The sequence below is a fragment of the Haemorhous mexicanus genome, chromosome 10 (genome assembly GCF_027477595.1).
Source record: "Haemorhous mexicanus isolate bHaeMex1 chromosome 10, bHaeMex1.pri, whole genome shotgun sequence".
NCBI lineage: Eukaryota > Metazoa > Chordata > Aves > Passeriformes > Fringillidae > Haemorhous > Haemorhous mexicanus.
In genome coordinates this window covers 7908295-7934685 of record NC_082350.1, presented here as the reverse complement: position 1 = coordinate 7934685, position 26391 = coordinate 7908295, and the positions used below count along the sequence as shown (strand labels likewise).

The 26391-nt window shown below is 42.6% G+C and overlaps 2 protein-coding genes and 1 long non-coding RNA gene across 6 annotated transcripts in view; 2 read left to right on the top strand and 1 right to left on the bottom strand.

Moving 5' to 3' along the window:
• LIMS2 (LIM zinc finger domain containing 2) overlaps positions 1 to 5689 on the top strand; it is a 32309-nt gene extending 26620 nt beyond the window's left edge. For all 3 annotated transcript variants that reach the window (XM_059855246.1, XM_059855247.1, XM_059855244.1), the window contains exons 8-10: positions 371 to 419; positions 606 to 681; positions 1492 to 5689. In XM_059855246.1, coding sequence (XP_059711229.1) covers positions 371 to 419; positions 606 to 681; positions 1492 to 1639 — 273 coding nt within the window. In that variant the 3' untranslated portion in view covers positions 1640 to 5689. The remainder of the gene's footprint in view (positions 1 to 370; positions 420 to 605; positions 682 to 1491) is intronic.
• A 1277-nt stretch (positions 5690 to 6966) lies between these two features.
• MYO7B (myosin VIIB) overlaps positions 6967 to 26391 on the bottom strand; it is a 46103-nt gene continuing 26678 nt past the window's right edge. Inside the window, exons 28-48 of the mRNA XM_059855248.1 lie at positions 25835 to 25954; positions 24785 to 24958; positions 24154 to 24381; positions 23065 to 23232; positions 22360 to 22477; positions 22140 to 22266; positions 21265 to 21434; positions 20379 to 20560; positions 19467 to 19594; positions 18778 to 18935; positions 18152 to 18305; positions 16134 to 16289; positions 13521 to 13626; positions 13272 to 13385; positions 12326 to 12413; positions 11162 to 11268; positions 10556 to 10741; positions 9577 to 9693; positions 8875 to 8958; positions 8043 to 8162; positions 6967 to 7224 (exon numbers count right to left, since the gene is read on the bottom strand). Of these exons, the coding sequence (XP_059711231.1) occupies positions 7141 to 7224; positions 8043 to 8162; positions 8875 to 8958; positions 9577 to 9693; positions 10556 to 10741; positions 11162 to 11268; positions 12326 to 12413; positions 13272 to 13385; positions 13521 to 13626; positions 16134 to 16289; positions 18152 to 18305; positions 18778 to 18935; positions 19467 to 19594; positions 20379 to 20560; positions 21265 to 21434; positions 22140 to 22266; positions 22360 to 22477; positions 23065 to 23232; positions 24154 to 24381; positions 24785 to 24958; positions 25835 to 25954 (2889 nt within the window). The 3' untranslated portion in view covers positions 6967 to 7140. The remainder of the gene's footprint in view (positions 7225 to 8042; positions 8163 to 8874; positions 8959 to 9576; positions 9694 to 10555; positions 10742 to 11161; positions 11269 to 12325; positions 12414 to 13271; positions 13386 to 13520; positions 13627 to 16133; positions 16290 to 18151; positions 18306 to 18777; positions 18936 to 19466; positions 19595 to 20378; positions 20561 to 21264; positions 21435 to 22139; positions 22267 to 22359; positions 22478 to 23064; positions 23233 to 24153; positions 24382 to 24784; positions 24959 to 25834; positions 25955 to 26391) is intronic.
• The window catches only part of LOC132331646 (uncharacterized), a 35724-nt gene continuing 30761 nt past the window's right edge, over positions 21429 to 26391 (top strand). For both annotated transcript variants that reach the window (XR_009487651.1, XR_009487650.1), the window contains exons 1-2: positions 21429 to 22172; positions 24132 to 24488. This is a non-coding gene — a long non-coding RNA (uncharacterized LOC132331646). The remainder of the gene's footprint in view (positions 22173 to 24131; positions 24489 to 26391) is intronic.

The following is a 26391-nucleotide window of genomic DNA, read 5'->3' as shown; positions in this document are numbered from 1 at the left end:
GTATTTTAGCAATAGTTCTATTTTGGGGTTTGTAGTTGAGCATCAGGAGATGTTTGTCTACACTAAGCATCATACTCTACCCATCCTTTCTTCTCCACAGGACTTTAAGATCCCCTAACAGTGCTAGAGTGTGAGGCATCAACAAAAAAGGTTTTGTAGTGTTTAGTGGTATGAGATCCAAAGGAGCATAGACTATTTGGCAAGTGTATGAGAAGTTATTCAGAAGACTTAAATTGGTATATTTGGGGGGCACTGCTGTATCTGGGAATTCTTTGATTATTAGTATTTAATGTTCACACCAGCTGTGTGATTTGGGGTCCCTGAGTAGTCAGCAACATGAGTTTGTATTCTTTTTTCTTTTTCTGTGCAGCTCTTTGGAGATGTCTGCTACAACTGCAGCCACGTGATAGAGGGAGATGGTAAGATTTGTTCTCTCCTTGTTTTGGGTTGCTGTCCTTGTTTCATTTGTTAGTGCAGCTGTTGCAGTCCCACAGTTGCAAGATAACAGTGTTTGTTTTCACATCTGGCCTCATTTGAATTTGGATTTAAATCTGAATTTAAACAATCAGTCAGTTTCCTCTTACTTGGTGCTTTTACTTTTGCAGTGGTATCAGCTCTTAACAAGGCCTGGTGTGTGAATTGCTTCTCCTGCTCCACCTGCAACGTCAAGCTCACACTGAAGTAAGTCAGTGTTTGCATTTTGGACCACGTGAGTGAGACATTTGCCCCTAAGGCAGGGTATCAGCCTGGAGGAGCCGTGAGCTTGTGCCTCTCTGAAGGCCAATATACCTTTTATCTGTGGGAACAGGTGCTTATAATTCCACTGATTTCAGCACTGAAAGGAAGCTGACACTCAGCATCCTCTCTGATCTATTTTCCTTCATTAATCTGTTCTGTAAGGAGCTAAGAGGGGAGCTCATTCAGCAGTACAGAGGGAAGGCTCTGAACTTTGAGGAACCAACTGTCCTGGATAACATCTGCAGCCTCCATGTCTCCTTAACTGTGGTTGCTCCCCTGAATAACAGTATTTGCTATTGCATAGATTATTTTGAAATAAAATATTGTGCCGTTTACCTCAAATAATTAGAAGAAGGGCAGAAAAAAAAGCAATCCTACATTTTTCCTTTCTCAGGTTCAAACCCTTATCCTACTCAGCTGGGTTGGCTCCACTGGCCATATGAAGGAGCTCTGATTCATCCCACAGGGGACCTCTGAAGTGATACTTGTATTCTACAGTAACAAAATTATTATTATAGACTGCTACATTTAAGTATATAGCAAAATCTTGCTCCTTATTTTCTTAGCAATACTGAAGAACTCAGTTCACTGATAAGATCCCAATCTCTACACTTGCATCACCAGATGAGGAAATGAGTTGTTTTAGAAATGAAATAGAATGCTTGCAACAACACTGATGTAGATGCATGGAGATGTATAAGTGAAGCATATAGTTTGCAAATACCATTTTAATAACTGTTCTTTGTGTTAAAGGAATAAATTTGTGGAGTTTGACATGAAGCCTGTGTGCAAGAAATGCTATGAGAAATTCCCTCTGGAGCTGAAGAAACGTCTGAAGAAGTTGTCAGAGCTGGCATCCAAGAAGATCCATCCTAAAGCTTTAGATTTAAACTCTGCTTAAAGCAAACAGGTCTGTCAGTCTCCTGACTGCACACACAAGCTGCTGCTCACTGCAGCTGTTGATTACAGAAGCAATTACTAAGAAGTGGAACCAAAGATAAGCACTACCTTCCCCTGCTTCTGGTGGTGTCTCTTGCATCCAAGACTGTCCCTTTTCCCAAGCAACTCTCTGTTAACACTGGCAGGAAGAGGAGTATGAGTTCTGCTTGAGCAGTGCACAGGCTGGTTATTAATTTGCTACTAACATTGCATTTTGCCTTTGTGGAGCTATACACAGTCTTTCCTTCCTCGGTTGAACTGTACTACTCTTTCCACTCCTCTAGTCTATGGAATATGGAAAAAGTGGTTAAATGTAGGGCTGGAAGAAATGTCACATTTGCTCTTTCTCAATCAGAATATCAGAATTTTTCTTCTTACTATGGCTGAAACAATGTTTAGGTTTTTTAATATATAGGCAGATAGACCAGAACTTTTCACATTTAGTAAAGAATGACAACTTTCAGACTTTCTCTAGATTCCTACGGAGAATATATGGGTGCCCTATACCATATCCCAGTCCTTCTGATCTGTAGGTTTACTGGACAGGCCCAGGAACCTGTAGCTATGGAATCTGCACTGCCCACTTAGGCCCAGTGTTAAGGCAGCTAAGAAGTTTCCTTTGCTGCTTCCATGCTCAGTACTAAGGAGATTTCAGCTGTTAAGGCCATGTGAGCCTCTTCAGAGTAGTTGGGCTCTCCTTAAGGAGAAGGTGGCTATGGGAAACAAAACATTTTATTAGAACTGACACTAATTTTCTCTGTTCTCTGCTACTACATGGCTGGTAGAGTTTCTGCTGGGCACCACAAAGCATGTCCTGTCCATTGGCATAGCTGATATTTATTGAGGCAGTGTGGCTGGAGCATTGGTTACTCTTCTGCGTAAGGAAATTGAATAAATAATAGAGTACCCATTTAAGCACTTCACTTTTTCCATTCTCACTTTATTTGCCAGCCAAGTATATGCTTGTTGGTCATGCTTCAGAAAGCCCAATTACATGAAGGTGTTTCTAATGTTTACAGTTTGTAGCAAATGGGTTATGCAGAAAAAAAAAAATTTCTTAAAAGTTTTACCCAAATAAGAGTCCCATTCATCTTTCTTTTTGAGACTTCAGTTTACTTAAGGAGAAGATCTCAGACATGATGCTAACATCTCAAGCATATAGTCCTCCTCTGAAATTTTGCCCATCACCAGTGAGGTTTCATTGGTCCTACTGTCTCTGCTACCACAACACAAGGTGCTGAGAAATTACTGGTTTTGGATATTCTCAATACTTCTTTAGAGGTGAGCCATCAGAAGTGCTGTTCCTGAGCCCACCTGCGTGACGTATGATTCCAGTGAGCTGTTGAGTCCCCCAGAGGTGACCCCTATACTTCCTTGTGCTGAACTAAGCTGAGAAGCCTAAAAATCCCTTTCCATGAACAGTTGTGGGACTGGAGGACTACTGTCCTTTGCATGATTTAAATCTTCAAAAAAGTGGCTGGTCTAGTTGGTCAAATGAACATGGCAGTAGGGCCTAGACAACACCCTGCAGCCACAGGTGAATTAGGTAGCAAGAAGTTAAAGCTTCCCCACTTCTTGTGTGTGTGAGCAGCAATTGGATTGGGGCAATTAGTCTACCTTAGAATTGTGTTACCATGCTTGCTGGATCAATACCCTTGGAACTGCACCAGTGATACCACAGCAGTGGTAGGAAATCCTGGATAACTGATCAGAATCCCACATGTGAGACCATCTCTTAGAGCTTCACTACCTTTGCTAACTCAGTTTCCCTCAGCTGTTTTGCTTTTTGTTGCTGTATGTTACCATAATCTTTTAACTGGGTTATGCTGTATCCACTCTAACAATGCTGAGGGGTAGGCCTAATTTTAGCAGTAAACTCTTTTATCTTCTCCTGACCAGTTTGCACAGTAGATTCCAGTAACAGTAGCCACTTTAGGAGAACACATGGCTATTCACTGTTCTCTCACCAGCCTTTAAATGGTCTTTTAGTTAAGGGCACAAAGAACAGCGTATCTTTTGCTGCAGTAGTGTGGTCCTGCAAAGACCCCCATTTACAATCAAACCTGTTGTGTTTGGCATTTTGTCACAGCATAAAACACTTGAATTCTGACCTAGGTGCAGCTCAGTATGTTATGCAGATTCTTCTCAGCGTAAAGCATTCCAGTCTGTTCCTGTAATCTCAGTCACAGGCCCTGTCTAATGCTGAATCTGAGCAGCTGTGTATCCCCAGCCTCCTGGGAAGTGGTGGAGGAACACACAGCCACACATTCCTGGTAAATATGGGAGGACTAAGTAACTAGCAGCCAGTAGGGAATATTCTTTCAGCAGCCACTCACATTCAGCAATGGAAAATGCATGTATGTGAATGGCATTACTTCGGTACTGCCAGTGAAGTTTAATGTGTGCTTTCACCTTGTCTTGTGTTAGAGATTTGGCAGACCTAGAAAGCTTCAGAGTTCTAAGGAGAATTGATATAATTCTCTTTGATAAGATGTTCAGTTCTCTAGGATTTGGAACATGTCCTTATCTTCAGGATGTTTTGCAGAATTAATTAGTGAACAAAATAATTGTAATCCCTGATCTCTATACTAATGGAGGGTGATATTCTCTTATATTATTAATTTTTCATAAGCATCTTTCTTCTGGTGCCCATAGCCTGCAATGTGCAGAGTTACAATAGTTTATATTACCAACACACCTTTTTTGTGAGAATGGAGTTGAAGGAGTAGGAGAAATAACTATAAATGACTTTAAAAAACGCATCTTCCTCTACTTCTGTTAGTCTACTTTTTTAAAACCAAGTAGAATATAGTGCAAGCTCACAAGTTCTCCTTAGTGCCTTGGTAGGCTGACAAGTTGGGTTTTGTTTTATTTTTAAGTTAGTCAAGGTGTCAGTAAGAAATAAGCTGCATGCTTTTTTCCATTGCTGTAAATAGACCTGCTGGCCAAATTCTTCCTAAGCATCACACCACTGGAGAGTAGAGATTTATATGAAAGTTGAGCTTGGCTCAGAAATCTACACTTAATAGAAGAGATCTCATACTATACATTTGTATTTATACCTAATTCATATTTATACCTAATTAAAATCACTAACGCTCACTGAGTACACTTGAAAATGGTTTTGCTTTTAGAAAGCATGGTATGTGAAGCTTGTTTTTATGGGTATGCTAATCACTTGCAGTGTTTCTTTGTGGCTCTAATCCTCTCTCTAGGTTCGTGTCCTGGTGTTTTTACAGCAGTCTGTGCAGTGCTGGCAAACATTGCTCAGCCTTTTGTAGAGAGAATTCCTGATGTGGCATGGCTGGTATTAGATGATATGACTGACACTTTTTCAGAAGTGATTGGTTGGGGAAGGAATAGATTGCAGGCAACCATGTAATAGATATGGTTATACTAGCTTGTAAAGCACTGTTAAGTGCTGAGGGTATTAGACTGAGAAAAGAATTAGCAGCTCCCTGTCTTGGTTCAGGCCTTGATGGGTTCTTCACCATGTAGAGCTCTCACTTTATCACACATTGTTTGAGCTGTCTAACCAAAGCACATGATTGTAGATTGAAATGCTGTAATACTGTGCCTTTGTATGTTCTTGTATTAAAGTTAACTGTAAAACATTTAAAATCTTCACACAAAAAAAAAAAAAAGAAAAAAATTGTACAGTGTACAGTTAATGCCATATTTTCAGTGCTTAGCCGGAGCCTGTTACCCACTCTGGGAGTGCTGAAACCTGAGGCACTGCTGTGGTGAATTCATGTTTTGGACTTGTGCTGCTTCTGTGGTCATATGTTGGTTGATGAGGATGTGCAGAAAGGGGTATCATCCTTTTAGTGGCTGTGTTGTACAAATTGTGTTGTGTAGGTAGTGAGCAGATGGGATACTATGATAATTTACAGGATATAGTGGATATTTGGTTGATTTAGGTTGCATGGATCTGGAGCAAACATTCAATTGGTTAAAAAATGACACTGTGGTTGATTTTCTGCAGTCTTTTATTTAAAAACCAGAAACAATACAGTTTGGCTGCAAGATTTCTTTTTGTACAGGTGAAGTGTTGAACATTACTCACTTACAGCTAATTAGTTAGCTCAGACACTGGGTGACAAAACCACTCTGGGTAATTAGACTCCAGCATTTCCATTGCCAGCAATGGACATTACAGCAGGAGCCTCTAACTGCTTGCAAAAAGATCAGCTATTCTGACAGGTGTGGCACTCATTTAGATGCACAAAGAGAGTGGAGCTCTTCCCTGCCACCCATATACAAAACTCCCACCAGCATTTGAATTTTGCACACACATGTCTGAGGGAGCAAGACAACCATTGTGCATCCATTGGCAAAGTTGAGAGATCAGGCAGAGCTGCTTTTCCAGCACTGCTGGATTGTGTCTCAAGGAACTTGGTGTAAATGCTTTAAGACATGTTCATGTTTCATTGGGAGTGAGAGAGGAGTACTTGACCTGAGGGGGAAGCAGCTAAGCTTGCTCCCACCTTAGTCTGTATCTGCGTTACACACTCAGAGCACACTCTGGTTCCTGTGGCACCAAAGCTGTATTTCTGCAAAGCTCTTAGAGATGAGCAAGTGCTGAATCAAATTTTACCACTCAAGCTGTCTGCTAAACAGGAAGCAGAAAAGATCAGGACAAATTAAAGCTATTATTCTTGTCTCGTGAGGGAATGTCTGCATAACTCCAAACAGAACATTCTTGTGGAGCAGCAAAGTCTCTTTTCAACAGACCTCTGTTAGACTGAGTTCTTCAGTTCTGATTTGCACTGAATAGCTCATCTATATCTTGAAATAGGAGCAACTAAACATGATGGACCCAAACCCCAGACTCATTTCAGAGCTTACTAGAAACTGTACAGTAGAAAGTGGTTGTTAGTTTACAAGAGCATTATAACATGTGGAAGAAAGAAAACTAATTTAAGCAAGGCTGTGGTAAGTCAGGGGACAACATCTTACCTTGCAAACTCTTCAGTTATCTACTACTAAAGGGCATTTCTCCACTCTTAGAGTTGCCAACAGGTGGAAAAAAATTATCTTTGTTTCCAAAGACTCTTGGAGTTTGTACATTTGGTAAGAGCATGTACAATATGGGGCATTTTCTTTCCAAAAGGAAGACAGCTCTTCATGTGTGTCTGGCTTTGAATATAGGAGATTCAGGCTATTAGAAGGGGCTCTCACAGGGATTCCCCACTCCCATAGAGCATTAAAGTCTATCCAAACTTTCTCTAAATCCAGTATCTGAATGGAATTCTCATACTACATCTAAGAAGAGCTACAGATATTTGAGAGCACATGCTCACTTGAGTTTCTCTTGCGCTAGTATTTCAGCAACTCAGTTCATTCAGTGTGTGATCAGAAGATCGATCAACAAGATTAATATTTTTTAAATGGCATTTCTTCTGGGATATGAAGTTACAGGTAGTTTGGCACGAGTACAGGTCATGGGCTCTATTTCCACTCTCAGGCTGGGAGGTTCTTTTGCTTGTTTACAGCATTCATGAGCAGGCGTACGTAGGATGTTAACAGGTCATCCATTTTGTAACCCTGTCAGGAAAGAAAAAAGTCTTAACTCTCTCAGGGAGCTCCAGAAACAAAAATAATTATCATTTCCTCTCCTGTTTATCATCTTCTCAGGTTCTTCCTTACATGGACATCTTTTCTTTCAGTATCTGTCACTGTTTTAGTTATTTATCCATTCCTTCCTCTGCTTTTCATAGATTTCAAAAACTTTACAGACCATAGCTCTGCTGTCTCCTTGCTATTCACTCTGTAGCTTGACTTATACTTAAGATTCTTGCATTTGAGAAACTAAGCTTTTCTGTCAGAGTAGTTAGCCTTTAAATGTTTTTGCTATCTTTACAAACCTACCTTTAAATATTAATACAGTGATGCTTCTCTAAGACTGAATAGTCTGAAACCAATTGTTAAAAAGGTGGTACCGCTCCCTGAAAAATATGAAGTCTTACAAGGCTACATTACTACATAACTCTAGGCAGACATGCAAGACAAAAAGCTTCTTATGTAGCTTTGCAGTCTTAACTTCTCAAATGGATAGAATTTTGATGTATGGGAAGAATTTGGGAAATTACTATTTTTTTCTTGTGTCCTGTGTCATGCATCTTTGCGTCAGATACCATTATATATGAACTGAACCAGTTCTAAATGGCAGCTTTATTGACACAGCAGTGAATGCTGTAGGTATTTATGGTATAATTGGTATAATTATCATATATATGGTACAATTATTTTGGTATAATGCTGCATTGGTATTTATCTGTTTTCACACCATCTTTTGCAGCAGTCCAGGTTGGAAAGGAAAAATTAGAATTTTGTTGTGTCTTGGTTGGCAAAACTCTTCTTACCAGAGATGTCTCACATAAGAGCCGGTTTCCTCGTACCAGGTTCCCTATGGTCATGTGAAAATATGTGCTCCCACTGCTCCAGTTGGAGATCTTATTGAAGGGGTAGACTACTAAAATATCCTGTAAAGGGAGACAAAGTGATCTATAGAACATTATTCAAATGAAAACAGGCTGTTACATAAGAAAACCTGTAGAGCCAGAGAATTCTTGTTCTTTCCCATTTCATTTATAAAAATAGTGGATCAGGGTAGTTCTTGAATCCAGATTAGTGGTATATTGTATTTTCACCAGACAGGTAAATCTTAATCACACCTATGAGACTTCCTTTCATTATATATTAATCTTTGTCTTAGCACACTGCCATTAGATTTATAATAATCTAAACCTGTCTTCTAATTTGTTTGGTTATTGAAAGCAAATAGTGATAGTCTCTTTTCCTGAGACCTTGGTAAGACCAGACTGTTGGGGTTAGACTGCAGCTAAACATGGCTATTCAGACTGATCTCTTAGACAGCTGGGGCTTCCTGCAAAGCATTTTTCTGAAGCAGGTTCCTGGGTGCACTGCCCATCCATCTTCCTGATCTTACCACCTTGCCAGATCTATCATGATTCCCTTGGTTTTTTTCCAGAGATACTCTGTCCTGTTCCTTTCCAGAGTAGAAATTTCTAAGTGATTTGAGGCAGTAACATTTTCTTCAGTTTCACACAGAAAAAAGGAATAGAGAGCCTCTATCCTCTCCTGCCATTCCTGGGCAAGGTCCTATCACTGTCACTAAATTAGCAGGGTCTGTTCAATCCTTCCTTAGATGGACTTGTGAGAAGCAGCTGTTACCTTTGTCTTCTGATGTATCAGTGAGACTCCTTGCTTGTTGATTGCAATCAGTACAATCTCTGGGAAATTGGGCTCCGAGGCTTGCTGTAAATGAGTAACACAGCAGGGAAGCAGAAAATTGAGAAATTATCTGTATTAGGGGCCTAGTGACCTTTAAGAGTTCTTGTTCTCTTTCCCAAATGAAGACTGAAACATTTTGGCCATATATTGATGACTTGAGCAAGTGCTACCTGACAGCAGAATCAGGTCCATTATGTACTATGCTGTCTGATAACAGGTTTAATGATTGATTGCAAACCATTTAAAAGCCTAGTGAGGAGAAATTAAAGGTAACACATGGGAAATTATTCTTGGGTGATAGCCACTCTAGAATGAGAGGATTAGTACCATTCTGTTCTGAGGGAAGAGTCACCAAAGAGAAGTTTTTGCAGCATTTTCTAGTGGAGAGGAATGACAGGACAATTTAGTTCCCTACAGCTACTACACAGTTGTAGCAGAGGTATTATAACTAGAGCAACAACATTGCCAGTAAACAACAAGCATAGTTTAGAATGGATAAAGAATCTGTCTCCCAATTTAGAAAGAACTGAGTTTTCCTCTATAAATTACAGGAATTCAGCTTTGTAATGTATTTTTACTTTCAGATATGGAATTGTAGTCAGTCTGTATACCAAATCCACTCAGACAGGCCCTCAAACCTACCTTCACCTCAAAAAAGGCTGATCCAAACGTTGGCCACCGGTGTATCATTTTCAAGAAAGCAATCTTGGCCTCATCCACAGTTTTTCCTTCATGTTTACTATATGCTGCAATAATGCTCTGTTTAGGAGAAGAGAATACAAAGCCAGCTGAGTTGGAGAAAGTCATGTTTCCAATGCCTAGCCTTAGCACTTAAGACAGCATCAGCTCATCACCACAATCAGGCTCTTTGCCCCAGCAGCGGAAAACTGCAAATGAAGACCGCTGCTATGCCATGGGGCAAGGTGACACCAGAACCCTCCAGTGTTCCTTATTCCTCTGCTGGGTGAAGGAAGCCCAGCAGCCTGAGGAAATGGACTTCAGGGCAGAGGGGCAACGTGAGATAAAACTCAGAAAGCCAGAGTTCAACACCCACAGACAAAGATTACATCTTTGGCTGAAAAATGGAGGGTGAATTTTCCCTTCATATTTGAAAGAATGTCCTGTGTTTTCCTCAGCAGACTAAGTGGTAAGTACCTGCTGAAACCTCTTTGCCCTTTTTGTGGATAAAAGAGCCTTTTGCTGTACGTAGCATGGACATGGTGTGAGGAGATTTGATTTGCTACCACAAAATATTTATGAGACATCTTAATTTTCTATTTCTGTCCAATATCCTCAACTTCGGAGTCCCATCACTGGCTCTCCTATCTCTAACTCTTTTTCTGGGTGCTAGGAATAGATTAGTATCTCCAAGAAAGATGCACACTTCAGATAAGCCATCCAGGCCTACAGATAGCTCTCAAAATTTTGGTACAGTATGTAAAATCTGGATTGTAAGAGGCAAATCCTCTTGCTATCCTGCTGGCAATTCCAGCAATACCCAATACCATCCCTCCAGAGTGCTTTCAAAGACTATCAGATCAAAAATGCAGTGTGGCTCAGTGTGTTTTGTCTACTAGAGCTCTGTAACTGCAATATGACTAATGAAAGCTGATGTTCTTACCTTCTTCCATTCATCTGGTGCCACTGCTCGGAGCAGATTCTCTGGCACCAGCTCCTTCAGGATTTTGGGGATGGCTGCCAGCTGGGCGCGGTCGTTGTTGAAGCGCGCTTTATAAATCAGCCCTGCCAGCTGCACAGCTTCATCCTTGGAGCACTTGTGGTAGCCTCTGAGGTACTTTGGCAGCTCCTGGAAGAGACCAGTTCTGAATCCAGACAGAATAGACTTAAACATTCTAAATTTGTGAGGTCAGGACACAAGTCTTGCCAGACACTTTTAGCTCCTGAAGGTTCTCTGGATGATCTTTAAAGATCCAGCCAGAACTCTTCTGTGATTCTCTGATTTATGAAGCATGGCGAGCATTTCCACAGTACAGTGAGATAAAAGGAGCTGTACTCTCAACATGTTCAGTATAGCTCAGGTGTGAACACTGGAGAAATAAATCTGTTCTGAGGCTTAGCTGTGCCCCCCCCCTCTGGAGGAGGTATTCCTCTGGAGGCTCTATAATGCAGGCTTTCAAGAGGGAGACAGTAATACTTCTACAGACTTAATGTCTCACAAGAAATTAAGGTATCACAAGATATACCTCTGCTTTAGGGAGCTGCTTACCTGGTGGTAATGGAAAATGGTATCAGCTTTCAGATCCTTGCCAGGAGTGACATTCAGCCACAGCTTTCTCATGAAGTACACCTCATAGGCCACAGACAGAGCAGCCCCTGAGGAGATCAGATCTTGTTAGTGTTCTCTGTGTCACTGATAGTCCTACAGTTTTTAAAAGGCTTGTGAATTTCTTCAGAAAAGTAATTATGGTTTTAATAGTAACAAACAAAATTTTCAACAAAACAACACAAAAAGCCATTTTAGATGACAAAAGAATTTATCAGTTTTCAGTTCCTGGAAACTGCTCATACAATGATCAGATGGAGGAGAAGTGGAGGGACTACCACTGAGTGTTTGTTACTGGTGCTCATGACAGCTGCCTGCTGGTGTGCAGTACACCTGAATTCTCTTACACAGATATGAATACAAGTCCTGATGGCTGTGCTTCTACAAATGAATTGTTATTTACTGCACCCACATCTTTAAACTGATTTTCAGAGCTCCTAGCAGCTACATCAGCTGAGAGAAGAGAAGTTAGAAGGTCTTAGATACGTAGAGCTTCAGGGAGTTGAAACTCAGCTGTCCTGAAATATGCAAAGGTGAGGACAAATTGAGTTTGAGTTTGATATTGGTTTCAAAATGTTTATTATCCGTTGGGGGGGGGGGAATGGGAAGATAAGTGCAAGGAATTGCTATTGTTATTATTATTACATTGTTTTATTCTAACAAGTGTTTCCTTGACAACAAAATGTGTTTGAGTATCACCAGGTAATAACCTGGTTAAAAATTTTCTAAAAACTCAAGAAATATGAGTGATACTCTGTAAAGAACCTATTTGCAAGTGTGTTTGGCTGATTCTTAGTATTTGAGGATCAGCCTATGTAACTTGCATATATCCAGCTGTGTGTTTTGGATACAACAGGTCAAAAAAATATTCTGTACCAATTTTAAATTTCTGGAGAGATCCCTCCCCAGAAATGTTCTAGTGTTTTTGATAGCCAGTGCTTGGCTGCATCAGGTCACTGCATCTTGCTGCTGCTGCAGGTATTAACTATGTATGTACAAACAAAAATTATACAAGACTCTGCTAAACACTTTGCAAGATGGAGTGAATCCTACTGGATGGATCAGCTGCTTTCCAGTTCAACATAGTCATGCTGGCATTGTCCTTACCATCTCTTCCTGGCCTGTTCCTTCTGTTCCAGTCTGTCACCTGCCTTAGTGAGTCAAAGAAGTAGTCTGCTTCATTCTGACTGATCACCTGCAGAGGCCAAGCAATGAAGGAGAGAAAGGAGCGGTTAGCACATCATATAAAATACCGCCTGTGCCACGTACCCAGGTATCAGGCTGAATTTTCTTTCCCTATTTACAGTGGGAGGGCAGAATTATAGCAGGAAAGAAGTAGAAAAATAGGAGGAGAAAGGCCCAATTTACGTATATTTCATATGGGGATCTTTATTGCATCTTCTGTTGCTTTTTGCTTTCCAGGTTGCTTATTGAAGTCAAGCTGAAGATGCCTACCTGATTCCCAGTCTTCCTCCCTTTGTAAAGTGTTGTTACATACTGGGTTTCTCTTTTCAGGAAGGCAGCACACCAGAACCTCCCTGTGCTAGGGCTCAGTGCTGCTTTTGCCTTAATCAGAGTTTCAGAGAGAAGGGACCTCTCAGTGAGACAGCCAGCCCAAGCTTCAGCTCAGGCAAGGCAGGCTCCCAGCAAACCAGAGAGTGATTAACTGGTGCTGGTTGCCCCTGCTTTCCCTAATCCTAGTGGGCACTGTACATGTGCAGCACATCTGGGCAAAGTCTGGGTGAAAAAGAGTTGAATCCAGCAATATGCAATCATCGTAGCAGCTGCTGGAAAGCCTACATCTCTGCTTTTAGTGCCACCTGGCTTCTGGCAGAATGATGGAAGCTCTGCATCTCCATCCAGCCCCTTCTTAAAGTTCAAGTTTAGGTTGTATCCCTTCAGTAAGACAGAAGCAGTAATCATCTGCTCTGGTCCTTGGCTTTGCATGGTTGTTTAGGTGGCCTGGTAATTAAATACATATTACCTGGTAAAAAATCCATATTAAGAGAGGAGGGGCAGCCTGGTTACCCTGCTAGAGTCAAGAAGGAGTTACCTTGTCTGCAATCTTCACAAAGAGGCTGAAACCTTCCCAGGAGCGCAGCTGCAATTTGGAAGCGATATTCTGACACAGAGTCTGGATTTTGGTGTTTGTTCCCACATCAAATGTCTATGAGATAACAAAACTCTTGTTACACAGAGGAGAGTAAGAAATAAAAATATTTAATGTCTTCACACATGCTCCTGGATGAGCACATCATGGCTGGAATAATGGCCAAGGCTGGGAAAAGAAGTAAGTGCTCACCAGTTCTGTTTCGTTGGGGAAGCAAATCTTGTGTGAGATCTTAGTGTTGTTCTGTAAGATGGCCTCAACCTCCACAGGATGAGGTGCCCACTTCCTGCAGCCACTCCTGGAAAATGCCACCACCATCATGAGAGTTTAATCACTGAGTAAATGAACAGCAGTATTCCAGCCAAACAGCACACACCTTCCAAAATGCCAGTACTCTCTGATGGGGCCTGCTCAAATGGACCTCCACCCCAGTGCAAATTCAGTGTATTAACAGCAAGAAACTGAGGGTCTTATTGGCATGTAAAGTGAAAGTCTGTTCTGCTCTGCAAGGAGGTTGCATGAATAAGGCACCTTCCTAGCCAGCACCATTGCCTCTTCTGTGGATTCAGCAGCATTTTTCCTTACTGACATGTGAATATAACGGCTATGAGGAGACGGCTACAACAATTTATATTTAATTCCTGCATCAGCAAAAAGATATATATTTGGATACAAAATTACTTGGAGCCCAAGTACCAAAAAGGTCTGGAGGGCTGTTTGAAAGCATTTTATACAAGAGCTGAAGTGCAACCACTGACTTAGGAGGTGCTTAAGTTGTACAAACCCAGTTTTTTGAAATTACACCTCAGAGCAGAGCTGCCTTTTACAGCAACAGAATTGGCCCTGAAGTCTCAGTCATGCCAGAATCTTGACATAGTTAAAGTGAGAACAAATCTAGCAAATTACCTCCTGGGGCTGGTAAGTTCCTGTCCTCAGTGGCACAGAGCAGGCTGTTCAGGTATTTTGAACACATAGCTTAAGGGCCTCTCACATGGGGTCAGTCTCTCAGGAGGAGGTTAGTCTTAAATTGTGTGGATTTGAAAACTAATTTTTTCCATTTAATCAAGGATCATTTCCATTGGAAAAGGAAAACTTGACTGTGACCAAGCTGAACAGCATGTGCTTTGTAGTGTGCTGGCACTGTATGAAGTGTGGAACTGCCCTACTCAGTCACCTGTTCCTGACCTGGCATCAGAGGGAGGCCTTGGGAGCTCAGGGAATTGCAGCAGTTGGCTGCAGAGGCACAGGGCTACTCACCTCTCCTTGCAGCCTGAGCTAGGAATTCACTGCCAAGGTGAGATCTGCTTAACACCCATCAGTGTGGTTCCCTGGCCAGGATTCTGGGGGTGAAGCTGTAAAGTGGTTTATGGCAGGAAAGGTGTGTACCCAAGGGCTCAGTTGGGTTCCCCTGTGTGTATTTAGGTCAATCCTAAGAGCTGCCTGCTGTACCCTTTCCAATGAGACCAGGTTACTTATAGGGACAATTTGGACTAGATGATCACTGAAGATCCCTTCCAATTGAAATAGTTTATTCTATTCTGTTCTATTCTATTCTGTCCTAAGCAGATGCAAGTTTAGTCTTAGGAAAAGAACTGCTCTTAGAAGATAAGATTTGTCTTTGTTCCCCTTCCCATCCCCCAGGCTTCAGATCTGGGGCAGTTTAGCAAATAAAATCCTCCTTCCCAGCAGCCTGTTCTGCTTTCCCCTCCCTATTTGCTTTCTCTAAAGAAGCTCTGTACAGCTCAACAGGGCTTAGAGCAAGAATAGCACATGATATAGGGAGACAGGAATTTTTAAGTGTTCTCCATAGCAATAAACAATGAATAGCATTCCTTGCCATGCATATTTCAGACACTTCAAAAGTGAGTTCAATGTGTAGTGACATTTCACCAGCAGTGCCAAACCCCATCCAGTGCAAAGGGGACATCCACTGTGTTAGTGTTCCCCTAAAGCCTGACCTGTGAGCCTTGGGCTCACAAACCAAACATGTGGCCTAGCCTGAGGGAAAGGGGAGGGTGCAGGAGCTGGAAGGAGAAATCATTGGGCAGATTCTTTACTGATGAGGTCTGTGGCAGGCAAGTGATAAATCACAGCACCATCAAAAGGGGGAAGGCTGCAGGCAACCTTGATGCCAAAGCTTTGTTCTCAGAGGGGCAAGCTGGTTTATTCCAGTGCTTGGAGAAATCTAGGGAAACCTTTCCCTTACAGTTCAGTGATCCTTCCTGAATCCTGTTAGCCCTTCCCCTCTCTCTGTTTTGTAACGTCCCTTAGAACGACAACTCATTCGGAAGCTCAGGGAGCCCTGGGGTTTGGGGGTCTTCTTGCTTCAACCTGGGGTAATGCCAGTGGATGGAGAAGTGCCTTGCTATGAGCAGCCAGGTAAGAGTCAGGGCTTTGTTCTTTTGGGTTTTTAAAGAACAGGAATTGATTGTACTGATCTTTTCTACAAGGACATGCTGCCTCACCAAAGAAGAGTAAGGTCAGGATATCATCAGTGAGATCATTCCAAGCTGCATGCCCTTTAGGATGTTTGCAATACCCAGCTCTGGGAGGCAAGTGATTATGAGTGGTGATGAACTTTTTGAAATGCTGCTAACTCTGAAAGAAAAAAGTGAAACTGTGACCTAGACCTCTCTTCAATGGTTAAAAGTTCATAAAGAAAGTTAAAAATAATGATTACTTAAAAAACCAAGGTGTAAAGAGGAAAAGGAAAGCGACGGTCGCACTGTTTTAGCCTGTGTGTTTTCTGGGACCTGATTATTGCTATTTGAACACTCTGAGCTGGTTATAGGCCAGATTATTTACCTCATTACTGTCTGAATCCTCCGACGGCAGCCCGGGGCCAGTGTTTCTTTCTGGCGTGTCTCTATGAACTTCTGGGCATGTTTGAGCAGTGACTTGCTGGGTGGGAAGAGGCCAGTGCAGAGCCAGAGGAGCTGCCAGCCCTTGGTCTCGCTGTACCTGGGAACACAAACCAACAGTTCTGCTACAGCCACATACAATTCTCTGTTTGACCACACACCAGCTACAGGGAAGAGAAATGCACTCCCATCGTGGTCCCATTGTTCAGAGCTGCAAATCAGCAGAGCCTTCACCCAGGCTCTGGCATTCATTTGCTCTGCAGCAACCACAGCCTGCATGTGAAGATAATGCCAAGTCCTGCATAAGAAAGACTCATGACAGATGCAAACCTCATGGATAAATATAGATTCCAGTTTAGCAGACATCTGAGCAGCAGTGACCCTGATACCGTTCTCTTGGAAAGCCACTGCTGATTTGGTGTTCAAGCTCATATGTACTCAAATCCTGGTTTCTCAGTGGATGTATTCACCTGCCCTCTGCACTGGCCAGCTTTGCTCATGAACACTTTGCATGCACTGGCTTCCCCTTACATGTACTCCTATTCTGAAAAATGAACATGTTGGTAGCATTATGTTGTGAGGTAGATGCAGTTCTTAAATGTTCCAGATCAAGCTGGTACTATTTTTCAGGTGGAAATCCAGTTCTTCCAGCCTCTGCATCTGTGAAGCTCTTCTGGCACCTTGCCCTCACCATTAAGAAGGCCTCTGCAGCCTTGAGGTGGTCAGTCATTCTGCCTCAAAGCCAGGAGCAGAACACACTTCAGCTGTGTCCAGAGATTGCTCTGAAATGCCCACTGGTATGAAGTGGTTTGGTTGGGAAAGTCAGCATGTCTGGCTTTGAAAGGGCATCAGACTTCACTGAATAAAGAGGTTCTGGCTTCTTTATTCCCACTTACTGTTCTAATTTTGCAGATGAGGACAGACTATTTTAATCCCATTTATACTCTATAGAGTGGTGTTTGTGTCTGTGTGAGAGCAGGACATGGTCCACAACACAGCAGCCTGGGAAGGATGAAAGATTTGTTGCTCTGGCTGTTCTAATGAAAGTATATGCAAATAGCCACCTTTCAAGCATTGTTTTTTCCACATCAGTGATCCCACTCACATTGGTGGAATACATCAGGCATGGCACTGGCACCATGGTTACAGAGTATGCTTTAAATAGCCTGTAAGATTCACTGCCTGCAAGGGAATTCACTATTCAGCACTGACACACATGATGAAAGTTCCACTACATGTAATACTTGTGGAACAGAAGAAAGAAAATAAACAGAATGCATCCAGAAATGGACAAGCAATTTTGTTAATATTTGATATTATCTTAAGCTGCTTTTTGCAATTCAGTTTTCCTGGAAGTAGATCAAATTATCATTTTGTGAGTGGGGAAGAAAGCACCAGCCCATTTCAGAGACTTTTATGGGCAGGTGCCTCTGTAACCAATCTGTTCTGCAAGGCAGTTTTGTAACCTAAATAATATAACTCCTCAAAAGTACTTATTCACTGGTGGTAAAAATCCGATATGAACTGTGTTTTTTTTGAGAGGGGAATGCTGCTGTTGTGAAATTTAAATGGAGAGTTGCCAGGGCAGTCACTGAAGGGATGCAAGGACTATGCAGTGCCATATGTCCCCTACAGACTGCTTCGGGAGCAGGAGATCCTCAGTGACACCTTGCCTGCCTCACACCACAAGGACATGAGCACAGAATGCTGATGGGAGCAAAGCAGCAGCTCAGGGGAGATGATTGATGGTGCTCTCTGGCTTCTCCCTGCCAGGGAGTGGTCCTGAGCACTCCACAAAGGTAAACACTGCCTGGCAAAAGGGAGAAGGGAAGCTGTTACTCCAGCACTTGTTTATCCTTCCACCTGGCCCCACTGCACCACAAATGCAGCAAGGGTTCCTGATGCCCCCTGCCCCTGAGGCCTGGCTCTGCAGGAGCAGGGTGTTTGCACCCAGGTAAATACCTGTTTCTGTTCTCAGTCAGTTGTTTCATAATCTGACAGTAAATCTCATCTCGCAGGATCTCCTCCTGGATAGCTGGCACAAATATCTGGTCAGTGACTTCTACAGAGGAGTGTGCCTGTTTTGAGGGGTAGTCTCCCATGAATTTCATGATGGGTGAATGTGCTGTTAAGGAGAAAAGCAGAAATTTTGGAAGGCAAATGGGAAGTTTCATCTGGATCCTATCATGTTAGTGACTTTGTTGATGTCTAAGTGGCTAATACTGGAGGAAGGTCTGGAGCATGTTCCCTGTCTGTCCCTTACCCCCTTTCCCTTTGCAGCAGCTGCTGCTTGGCTGTGATTTGTACTCTGCTAGTGACTGCATTCTCTGGGCATATGCAGTAAATCTCTCTCACTCCTAAAACCAGGTTATTAGTTTAGTGAGCCATCAGTAGCTATGGAGCACTGGGAGGAAATTGGAACATGTCCCTGTAGATGAGGGTAACAGATTTGATCCACTCCATCTCTATGTGACTGAATCCCCTGTAAGGTGGCTGAGGTACCTCAGTAGAGGTAATTTAGTGGACCTGACTAAACCTTCCCTCCCCTTTAGTGTTCTCAGATCCCAAAGAAAGGAGAGAAAGGATATCAATGAAGGCTTGACAGGCCAAATCCCGAAGATCAGGGTCTGTGCATGCTCTCTTCAGCAATGGCTGTTTTAGAGGCTCCTTGGAATGTGCCCACAGTTGACTGTGCCCACGGGATTTCTGGAGAACAGCTTTGCTGATGGATTCCTTCTCAGGAGCCCTGAACAAAGACAAGCGCAAGCAGTACAAATTGACTGGATTGGTTTTGCTATGAACAAAGGAGGTCATTATTATAAAGTTGTATCTCTAGACCTGTTCTTTCACAAGACAGTGATCTCAGATCTCCTTTGATTCCGTAGGTCAACAAGAGCAGGGAAATGTAGTTTCCTGTATATCCAGAAGGTAGGAGGCTTGCAGAAAACAGAGGGGTTTTTAGAAAACTAATTTTCCCCTTACTTTCTTTTCTCTCTGAGATGTTGTATATCCTCACTAGCTGGTAAGTGCTGAAGAAAGGGTGAGGAGTAAGAATAGAGCCTGCTGGAAGAAGTCAGCCCAGTCAGTCCTCCCCTTTGCATTCCTGCAGACTTAAGATACAATAGCCATGGGACAGAATCTCTGTATCCAAAGCCACAGTTACAGGGAACAAAAAGAAGAAACACAATCAAAGTGGGAGATGCCATTATATAATAGGCTTTAAGGATTACTGATCAATGAGACTTTTCTAGGGTGTACTCTACACAGAGAGCTTCACCTGAAGTGTTCGTAGGAGAACTCCTCCAGGGTGTAAGGCTTCACCTTGATATCCTCTTCCTCAGGTTCCTCCATGAAGGAGTTCTGTGAAGCTGTCCTCCTCTGGTCTGGAGACATCATCAGCAAACTCTGGAATAATACAGCCACACAGAGATGTGACATGGAGACAGGTCTCTGCATGCACTGTCAGGCATTACTCAGCATAAATGTGCGGGTAGCCCTGTGTGCTGCCTGAGACCTCCTGCCTCAAAAGCAGCATCTCCAGAGACTCAAGGGTGAGCTGGAACAGCTGACTCAAAGAACCAATTTACACAGAGGTAACAGTAGTGGACATTAAAATGTATGTGATTATCCAAAGTACAGCACGTGTTTTACAATGCACCTGCTTCTCTCTAGTGTGTTTTGCCACCAGTTTTTCTGCTTTTTATCTGTTAGCACAGAGTCCAATATACTGAATCCTCACAATTGAAGACAAAATTATTAGCAGAGGTACTAATGAGAAACCTTGGCTCCCTCAAAGACCATATTCTCTGTAAGTAACCTGATGCACTTAGAGGTTCTCTTGAGGCATTATGTGATTGCCACTCAAGCCCAGAGAGAATGCAGGAAAATTCAACTGCACACTCATACCCCTTAATTGCTACCAGTTCCAGGCACTAAAATCTCCCATGGTGATAGAGTGGATTTTGGAGGTTTTTAAAGCCATTGCCTTTGTGCAGCTACAGTCTTCTCCTTAGAGTCTGGGCTAGGCATAGTTTTGTTTTCAGACAAGACAGAATTAAATGCTTTGTTTCAATGGGAGGTATAGAAGTTGTCTGACTTTGGAGGGACAATTATCTTCCAGTTATAAATTCAACCATATTAACATTTTTATCTTCCAGTCTTTTCACATGGAGTGCTTAGCTTTCCTTACCAGCACTTGACTAGAGGGTTTTGTGAGGGAAGGAATGATGTAGATGTCTTCCAAAAATACATTCCCTGTTTTGCCTGTCCTTTCGTTCTGGGCACAGATCCAGCCAGAGTCTGCATCCAGCCTTTTGTCTTCAGTGAAGATTAGCAAGTCTCCCTTCTTGAAGGACAGGATGCCAGAATCTTCTGGAAAACAGAATAAGGGGGTACTGTTCAGTCTTGATAGTCTGAGAAAATGTAAAGGGATTGCAATGTGAAAGACAAGGAAATTGTATTTTGAAGGCCTGAAATCAGTTAGCAGTAGAAAATTACTTGTGTAAATATGGCTAATTTTCCAGTAACACTTTCCCGTAACACCAGAGGAATTGTTTCTGTTTCCTCTGACACCCTGACTTTGATCCACTGACGGCAATGGCAGAACTCAGTTTGATTCACATGAATGCTGACTTTGTGTCCAGACTGGCAGCAAAGCATGGAAAGGAGCTCAGTAGTTGTAAGGAGTTGAAGTTAATGTTTACATTTTAAACATGCATGTCTGTTTGAGCCACCTCTATTCCACAGGAAATTCTGGTTTACTGCTTCTGTGAAATTCTTCTGCAAAGTATTTCCAGAGAGCCCAGATCCAACTTCCTACTATAACCAAACTGAGTTCCTGGACACTATACTATCTAAATAAAATACATAAAGAAGGAGAAGGAGGAAGGGTACTGAAAGGTACTGAATCCCATTGCTTGGCATTGCTGTGCTGATGCATCCCCCCAGGAGCAAAGGGACTCCTTTGCCCCTGGGGGGAGCAAAGTTCTCCCTCTCCTCTTTTAGCACCTTCAAACAAGTGCTGTGGATTCTCTCATGATTTCTTCCACATCCTGCAGAAGAGTTATGAGACTTACCCTGGGATTTTTTCTCATGCATTGCCACAGCAAATTGTGATCTTTTCTTCAGTCCTTCCAGGAACATCACCACCAGTTCAGCAATGACAACGCTGTTTACAGATGTCAGAACAAACTCCTCGGCACGAAGTGTGATGAGAGTGCAGCTCTGTCCAAATGATTTCACTGCCCTAGGTATTATTGAACCATTTGTTACCAGAGCATCTGAAAAACTTACCCATCTGTAAACACAGCCAAGGCACCCACATCTCCTTGCAGATAACTCCCTTACAGTGAATATTGGTAGTTCCTAATTTGCCTTCCCATAATCTGGTAGGTGTGAAGGACTGAAGTGGTTCAGCTTGGGTCTGGACTCCACCATGTTTTGTACATAGGTGCTTCCATGTAGACAGAAGAACATCCTTCTTTTGGAGTAACTCAACAGCTAATTAAATCTCTGGCAGTCCTCACAGGGGGCTTTTTTGTGTATGTAAGACCCTTTTCTCCGAGTGACCTGATGCAAGGATGTGTGCCATGAGCAGCAGTTAACAGCTTTTCTCAGTGATCCTCTTCTGGTCCATGACAACTGACAAAGATGTGAACTCCCAGCATGCACAACTGGCAATGGCTTCACTGTGTCACTTATTTGGGCCATTCTTGTCTTAATGCCTGCCTGTGCTTCCTTACACCTTTCTGACTGAACAGGATACACCAGTTGGAAGGATCTAGTCCTTTCAGTATTTTCTTTACAGGCTGCTCAGTTTTCCCTTTCTGTTTTCCAGACCTAAGCTAAACCACCTTTCCAGGCACAAATCAAATCACCTAAGGAGGTGGCAGAGAAGGTGCACCCTTTCTGAGTATGGAAGAGATGCCATCTTGTCTTTCTGGGCCCTTACCTGTTTGTGTGGATGCCAGTTATCTCTGGAAAGGTCAGCTCAAGGAGCCGCTTTTCTGACTCATCCAAGAAGCAGATGCCTTTCCAATTTATAGCAATAATGAAGTGGTTCTTAGGCAAGCTGGGTCCTGAAAATACAGAAAAAAATCCTTATCAATGCTATACAAGTCTTCTCTTATTGGTCTTACATCTGTCCTCTACTCCCAGGCTCCAGGTATTACCTGAAAACTTAGTGACTTCAAAGAATCTGGAAAAAAGCAAAGGCCACTGAAAGCGAGCAAAATCTACAAGTTGCTCCTTCACAGTCTGAGAGGACAGATGGTCCTGTGTGTATGGGGCCTGCAGGAAAAAAACACACCCAAGATTTTCTCAGTAATATCTGGTTTGCATGATCTGCAGACAATAAAGAACAAGTCTGCTCCCAGAGATTCCAACAATCCTCTGCTGTTACTGGTGTCAAGGGAGCTTGGAGAAAGTGAATCAGGAATGGTCTCCAGGGACCCACATGCAGCTCACAGTGCCCAGAGGCATCTGGATTCCAAATTTTCTTCAAATCCCCACTGACCTATTCAAAATCTAATGCACCATGTATGCCATGGAAATAATTCAGGTAATCCATTTCCAGATCAAAACCAATACTTCATGCCATGCCCATCCTGACTTGGTTGTCAGATGGAAAATAGAGCCTTAAAAGCTACTCTGTTCAGAGATTTAAATGTACTTTTTCATTCTTCCCCCTTGCTCTTCATATGGAAGTGTGAGCGGAAAGGTTTTCTGCTCCCCCAGACCTATTGAGCTATTTGGGATCTACAAACTGAGCTGGTTTTCCCTCTTCCCCAACAGACTATTAATAAATAAAAATGGTGAAAGAAGCAAAAACTGGTGCTCAAGAGTGGTTTCCCAGCAGTGCCTGACAAACCTCTTACCTTAGCATGTGCATAGGTTACAAGGCTCACCCACTTTTCCAGGGGTTTGGACTTCAGCTGTTTTACTGGAATACAGTCATGGAGCACCTTCTGCACAAGTTCATTGTGGATGGTATCTCCAAATTGGATATAACAATATTTTGCACCTATCTCCACCAAATCTTCCTCCTGAAACAATTAATCCATTAAAAGAGGCCTAGAAGGGTGTCAGAAAGGCTGGATAGCCTCTTTCAAACTTTGAACCATTTAGGAATGGGGTTTTCTCAATTTTTGTCTGAATAACTCTTAACAGTCGCCCAGCATGAGGAGGGATGAACTTCACACAATCATAATATCAGAGAGATTATTAGCAAAGATATTTTAAAGTACAACCCAATCTGGCTCTTTGGACATGGCTTCAAGCTCCCATGTGAACTGGAAGTTGCAGGGAGGGAGAAAGTATTAATTAGAACTGTCAGTGTGACAGCTGGCACAATCACCTGGACACAGATTGTTCATTAAGAAGGGAAGGGTTGTTCACATCCACTTGAGAGGAATACTGGATTTGTCTTTACAAACAAGCTGTGGGTCTGTTTGTAGATAAAACTAGCACTGGGAGATGAAAGAAACAATGGGAAGGATTCCACTGATTGATAATGGAAAAAGATATTTGCTTTTACAGATAAACTAATAAATGAAATTAGATACTGAAAGATGAAAGAAACAATGGGGAAGAAAACCCCCTAAATTCCATAAGAATTAAGAATTAAAAGGGAGGGTTATACATTAGAGGGTATCAGGCGTATTGGGAAGCCTGTACCTCTCAAGTACCTCAGCCAGTGGGGAAAGAGAGAAGGGAAATGTGGCCGGGAAATTAGGATAAAAAGGAGGCTGCATCTTCCAAAAATCTGAAAGATCCCCGGGGAATGCCCCATGGCCTCTCCCTTTATTAGAATAAAGTAAAAGGACTCTCCTTTTTGGACATAAACCTCTGGTGTTTGTGGATTAATTTTCGTAACACACTACAAACTCAGTTCACATTCCTGCTTTTTAATGTGGGAAGCACTAATACAGCTTTGTCTCTTTAGGAGGATCAGTCAGGAGACCCACCTTGTCACAGCGGTACTCTCCGAAGCGGACGCCCCGGATGACTTGGTGGTAGATGAGGTCAGTGCTGACGGGATCCTCGCGGGAGCTGTGCCAGGGGGTGAAGATCTCCTTGCGGAAGTAGAGGCGCCAGGGCGCGTGGCGCTCGTGCGTGCCGCGCTCCTTCACCAGCTGCTCGCACTGCGAGATGGCGTCCAGCACGTGCTCCCGGCCCCCGCCCAGCGACCAGACCTGCCACACAGGGACACTGCCTTTACTGCCAGCCTGCTCTGGGTCTGCCCAAAGGAACAGAAGCACAAAGCTCCTGGTCTCCTGACTGCAAGAAAAACTCCAAAAAGGTAAGCAGATGAGTATGCAAGTTGTATGTAGTAAGTGGATATATTTTTACTGATCAGCTGTGAGAAAAGGAAACCTTACAGGGCTGCAGCAAGAATTGCTGAGTGATGAGCCAACAGAAAGGCAGAATAGTATTGGCAGGTCTTGAGATCCAGCTGGGATTCAGAGCTGATTTGGTTTCAGTGCAGGACTGGGTTGAGGGTTTTCCAGAATTCAGGAATCCTCAGTGAGGCTGGGTGGGCAGCAGCAACTCCACAGAAAGAGAAGGGAGCTTTCATTCTATTTTTCTACGCTTTACCTTATCAAACACAGCAATGTAGAGCGAAAACCCAAAGATATCCTTCAGTTTGATTTTATCTGCTATGAACTGACAGATCTCTTTGGCAGTGGAAGCAGAGTCTGCAGGGACAGTGATGCTTTGGCCATTCATCAGGGTGACATTAAACATGATGGGTTTCTTCTGCTTTGTTGCCTGTAAGTCAGAGTTAAATGAGAGAAAAAAAATATGGACAAACCTTACTTTCTTCTGAAGAATGAAGTAAGCTATTAGATATAAGAACTACACACCCTATACAACCTGGTCAACAATCTTTAAGTGAATACCAACACCCACACAGTTTCTTCAAAGCATGGTGAGTCATAAATATAAATTACATCCCTGGGGCAGCACTGGACTCAAGTTTTCTCCTCCTCACAGCTCAGTAGAGCTGATAATCACATAACAGTGCCAACTGATAGACTTTTCATGAGCCACATTTGTCCTGATGACTTTTGGGAACAGCCTTACATGCGTCAGTGGAGAGATGGCCTGCAGCAAGCACATTGCCCAGGAAGATGTGTGCTAAGCAGTAGGGTCTCTGGGATTTAGGGAGGAATTGAACTGAGGTCTTTACTTGAAAGGGGGTGGTGGGGGTGATTTTTAATTACTAGGGTGACATTTAAAGGAAGTGGAGGACAATATCGCACCATCATACTCCCTTCTTCCTTTCATTTTAAAAGCATAACCTTTGCTCAGTTCTTTCCAAAAGTGATAGTAAGAGCTTTCCTCAGGAAGTTATTTCTGGTCTGTGGTTCCTGAGTGGATCCCTGCAAATAATCTACTGCTGCTTACAAACTTTTCTGCATTTAGGGTAACTGAATAGCCAGAAGAGGTGTATCCAAGAAACTGCCCAGAGCAGGGTGGCTGCTCTTCAGTCCCCTTGTGCAATTGATTTCCATTATTTGATTTAGGAATGCCTGCTATTACAGGTTAGTGAATGTAGTATAACTACAAAGTAAATAGTATACTCACAAAAAACAGTACAAAAAGTCCCAGATCAATATAATTAAGTCAAAAGGGAGTTGCTACCTGAAGTTCCAGCCAGCTGGGAGGTTCAGTCCGGGCCCCGTTGCTGTAGGTGCGTCTCAGACGCTCAGCACAGTATGGAGCGTAGCCCGTGGGCCCGTGGTGGATGAAATTCAACAGGTACTACATGCACAGAGCAGGAGAAGGAGTTAGGAAGCATTAATCCTCAGAAAACATTAAAAATCTTCTGCAGCTGATACTCTAGATTAGTGTGATTCATTAGCTTTCAGTTCACCAGTAAATATTAAAATTAGGGTTGGAATTCATGTGTTTAAAAAGGAGGCTTGAGACACTTAGTTTTCACTCATTCTTCAGAACTTTCAGTCCAAATGGAGAGAAGATTTTTGTCAGTCTATCCACCATGTTTAACTACATGGGTAGTGGAGACTTTGTTCTTATGGTTAAGTTAGAGCAAGAGTTAGTGTTTTCAACCCAAGAGCCTGAAGTCTTATGACATGCTGTACGAATGGAAGAGTTGGGAAGAGGGCTAATGTCAGATTAGATCTAATGATGATTGATGCTTTTAGTTCTACCAAGTTCTCTGGCAATATCAATGCCAT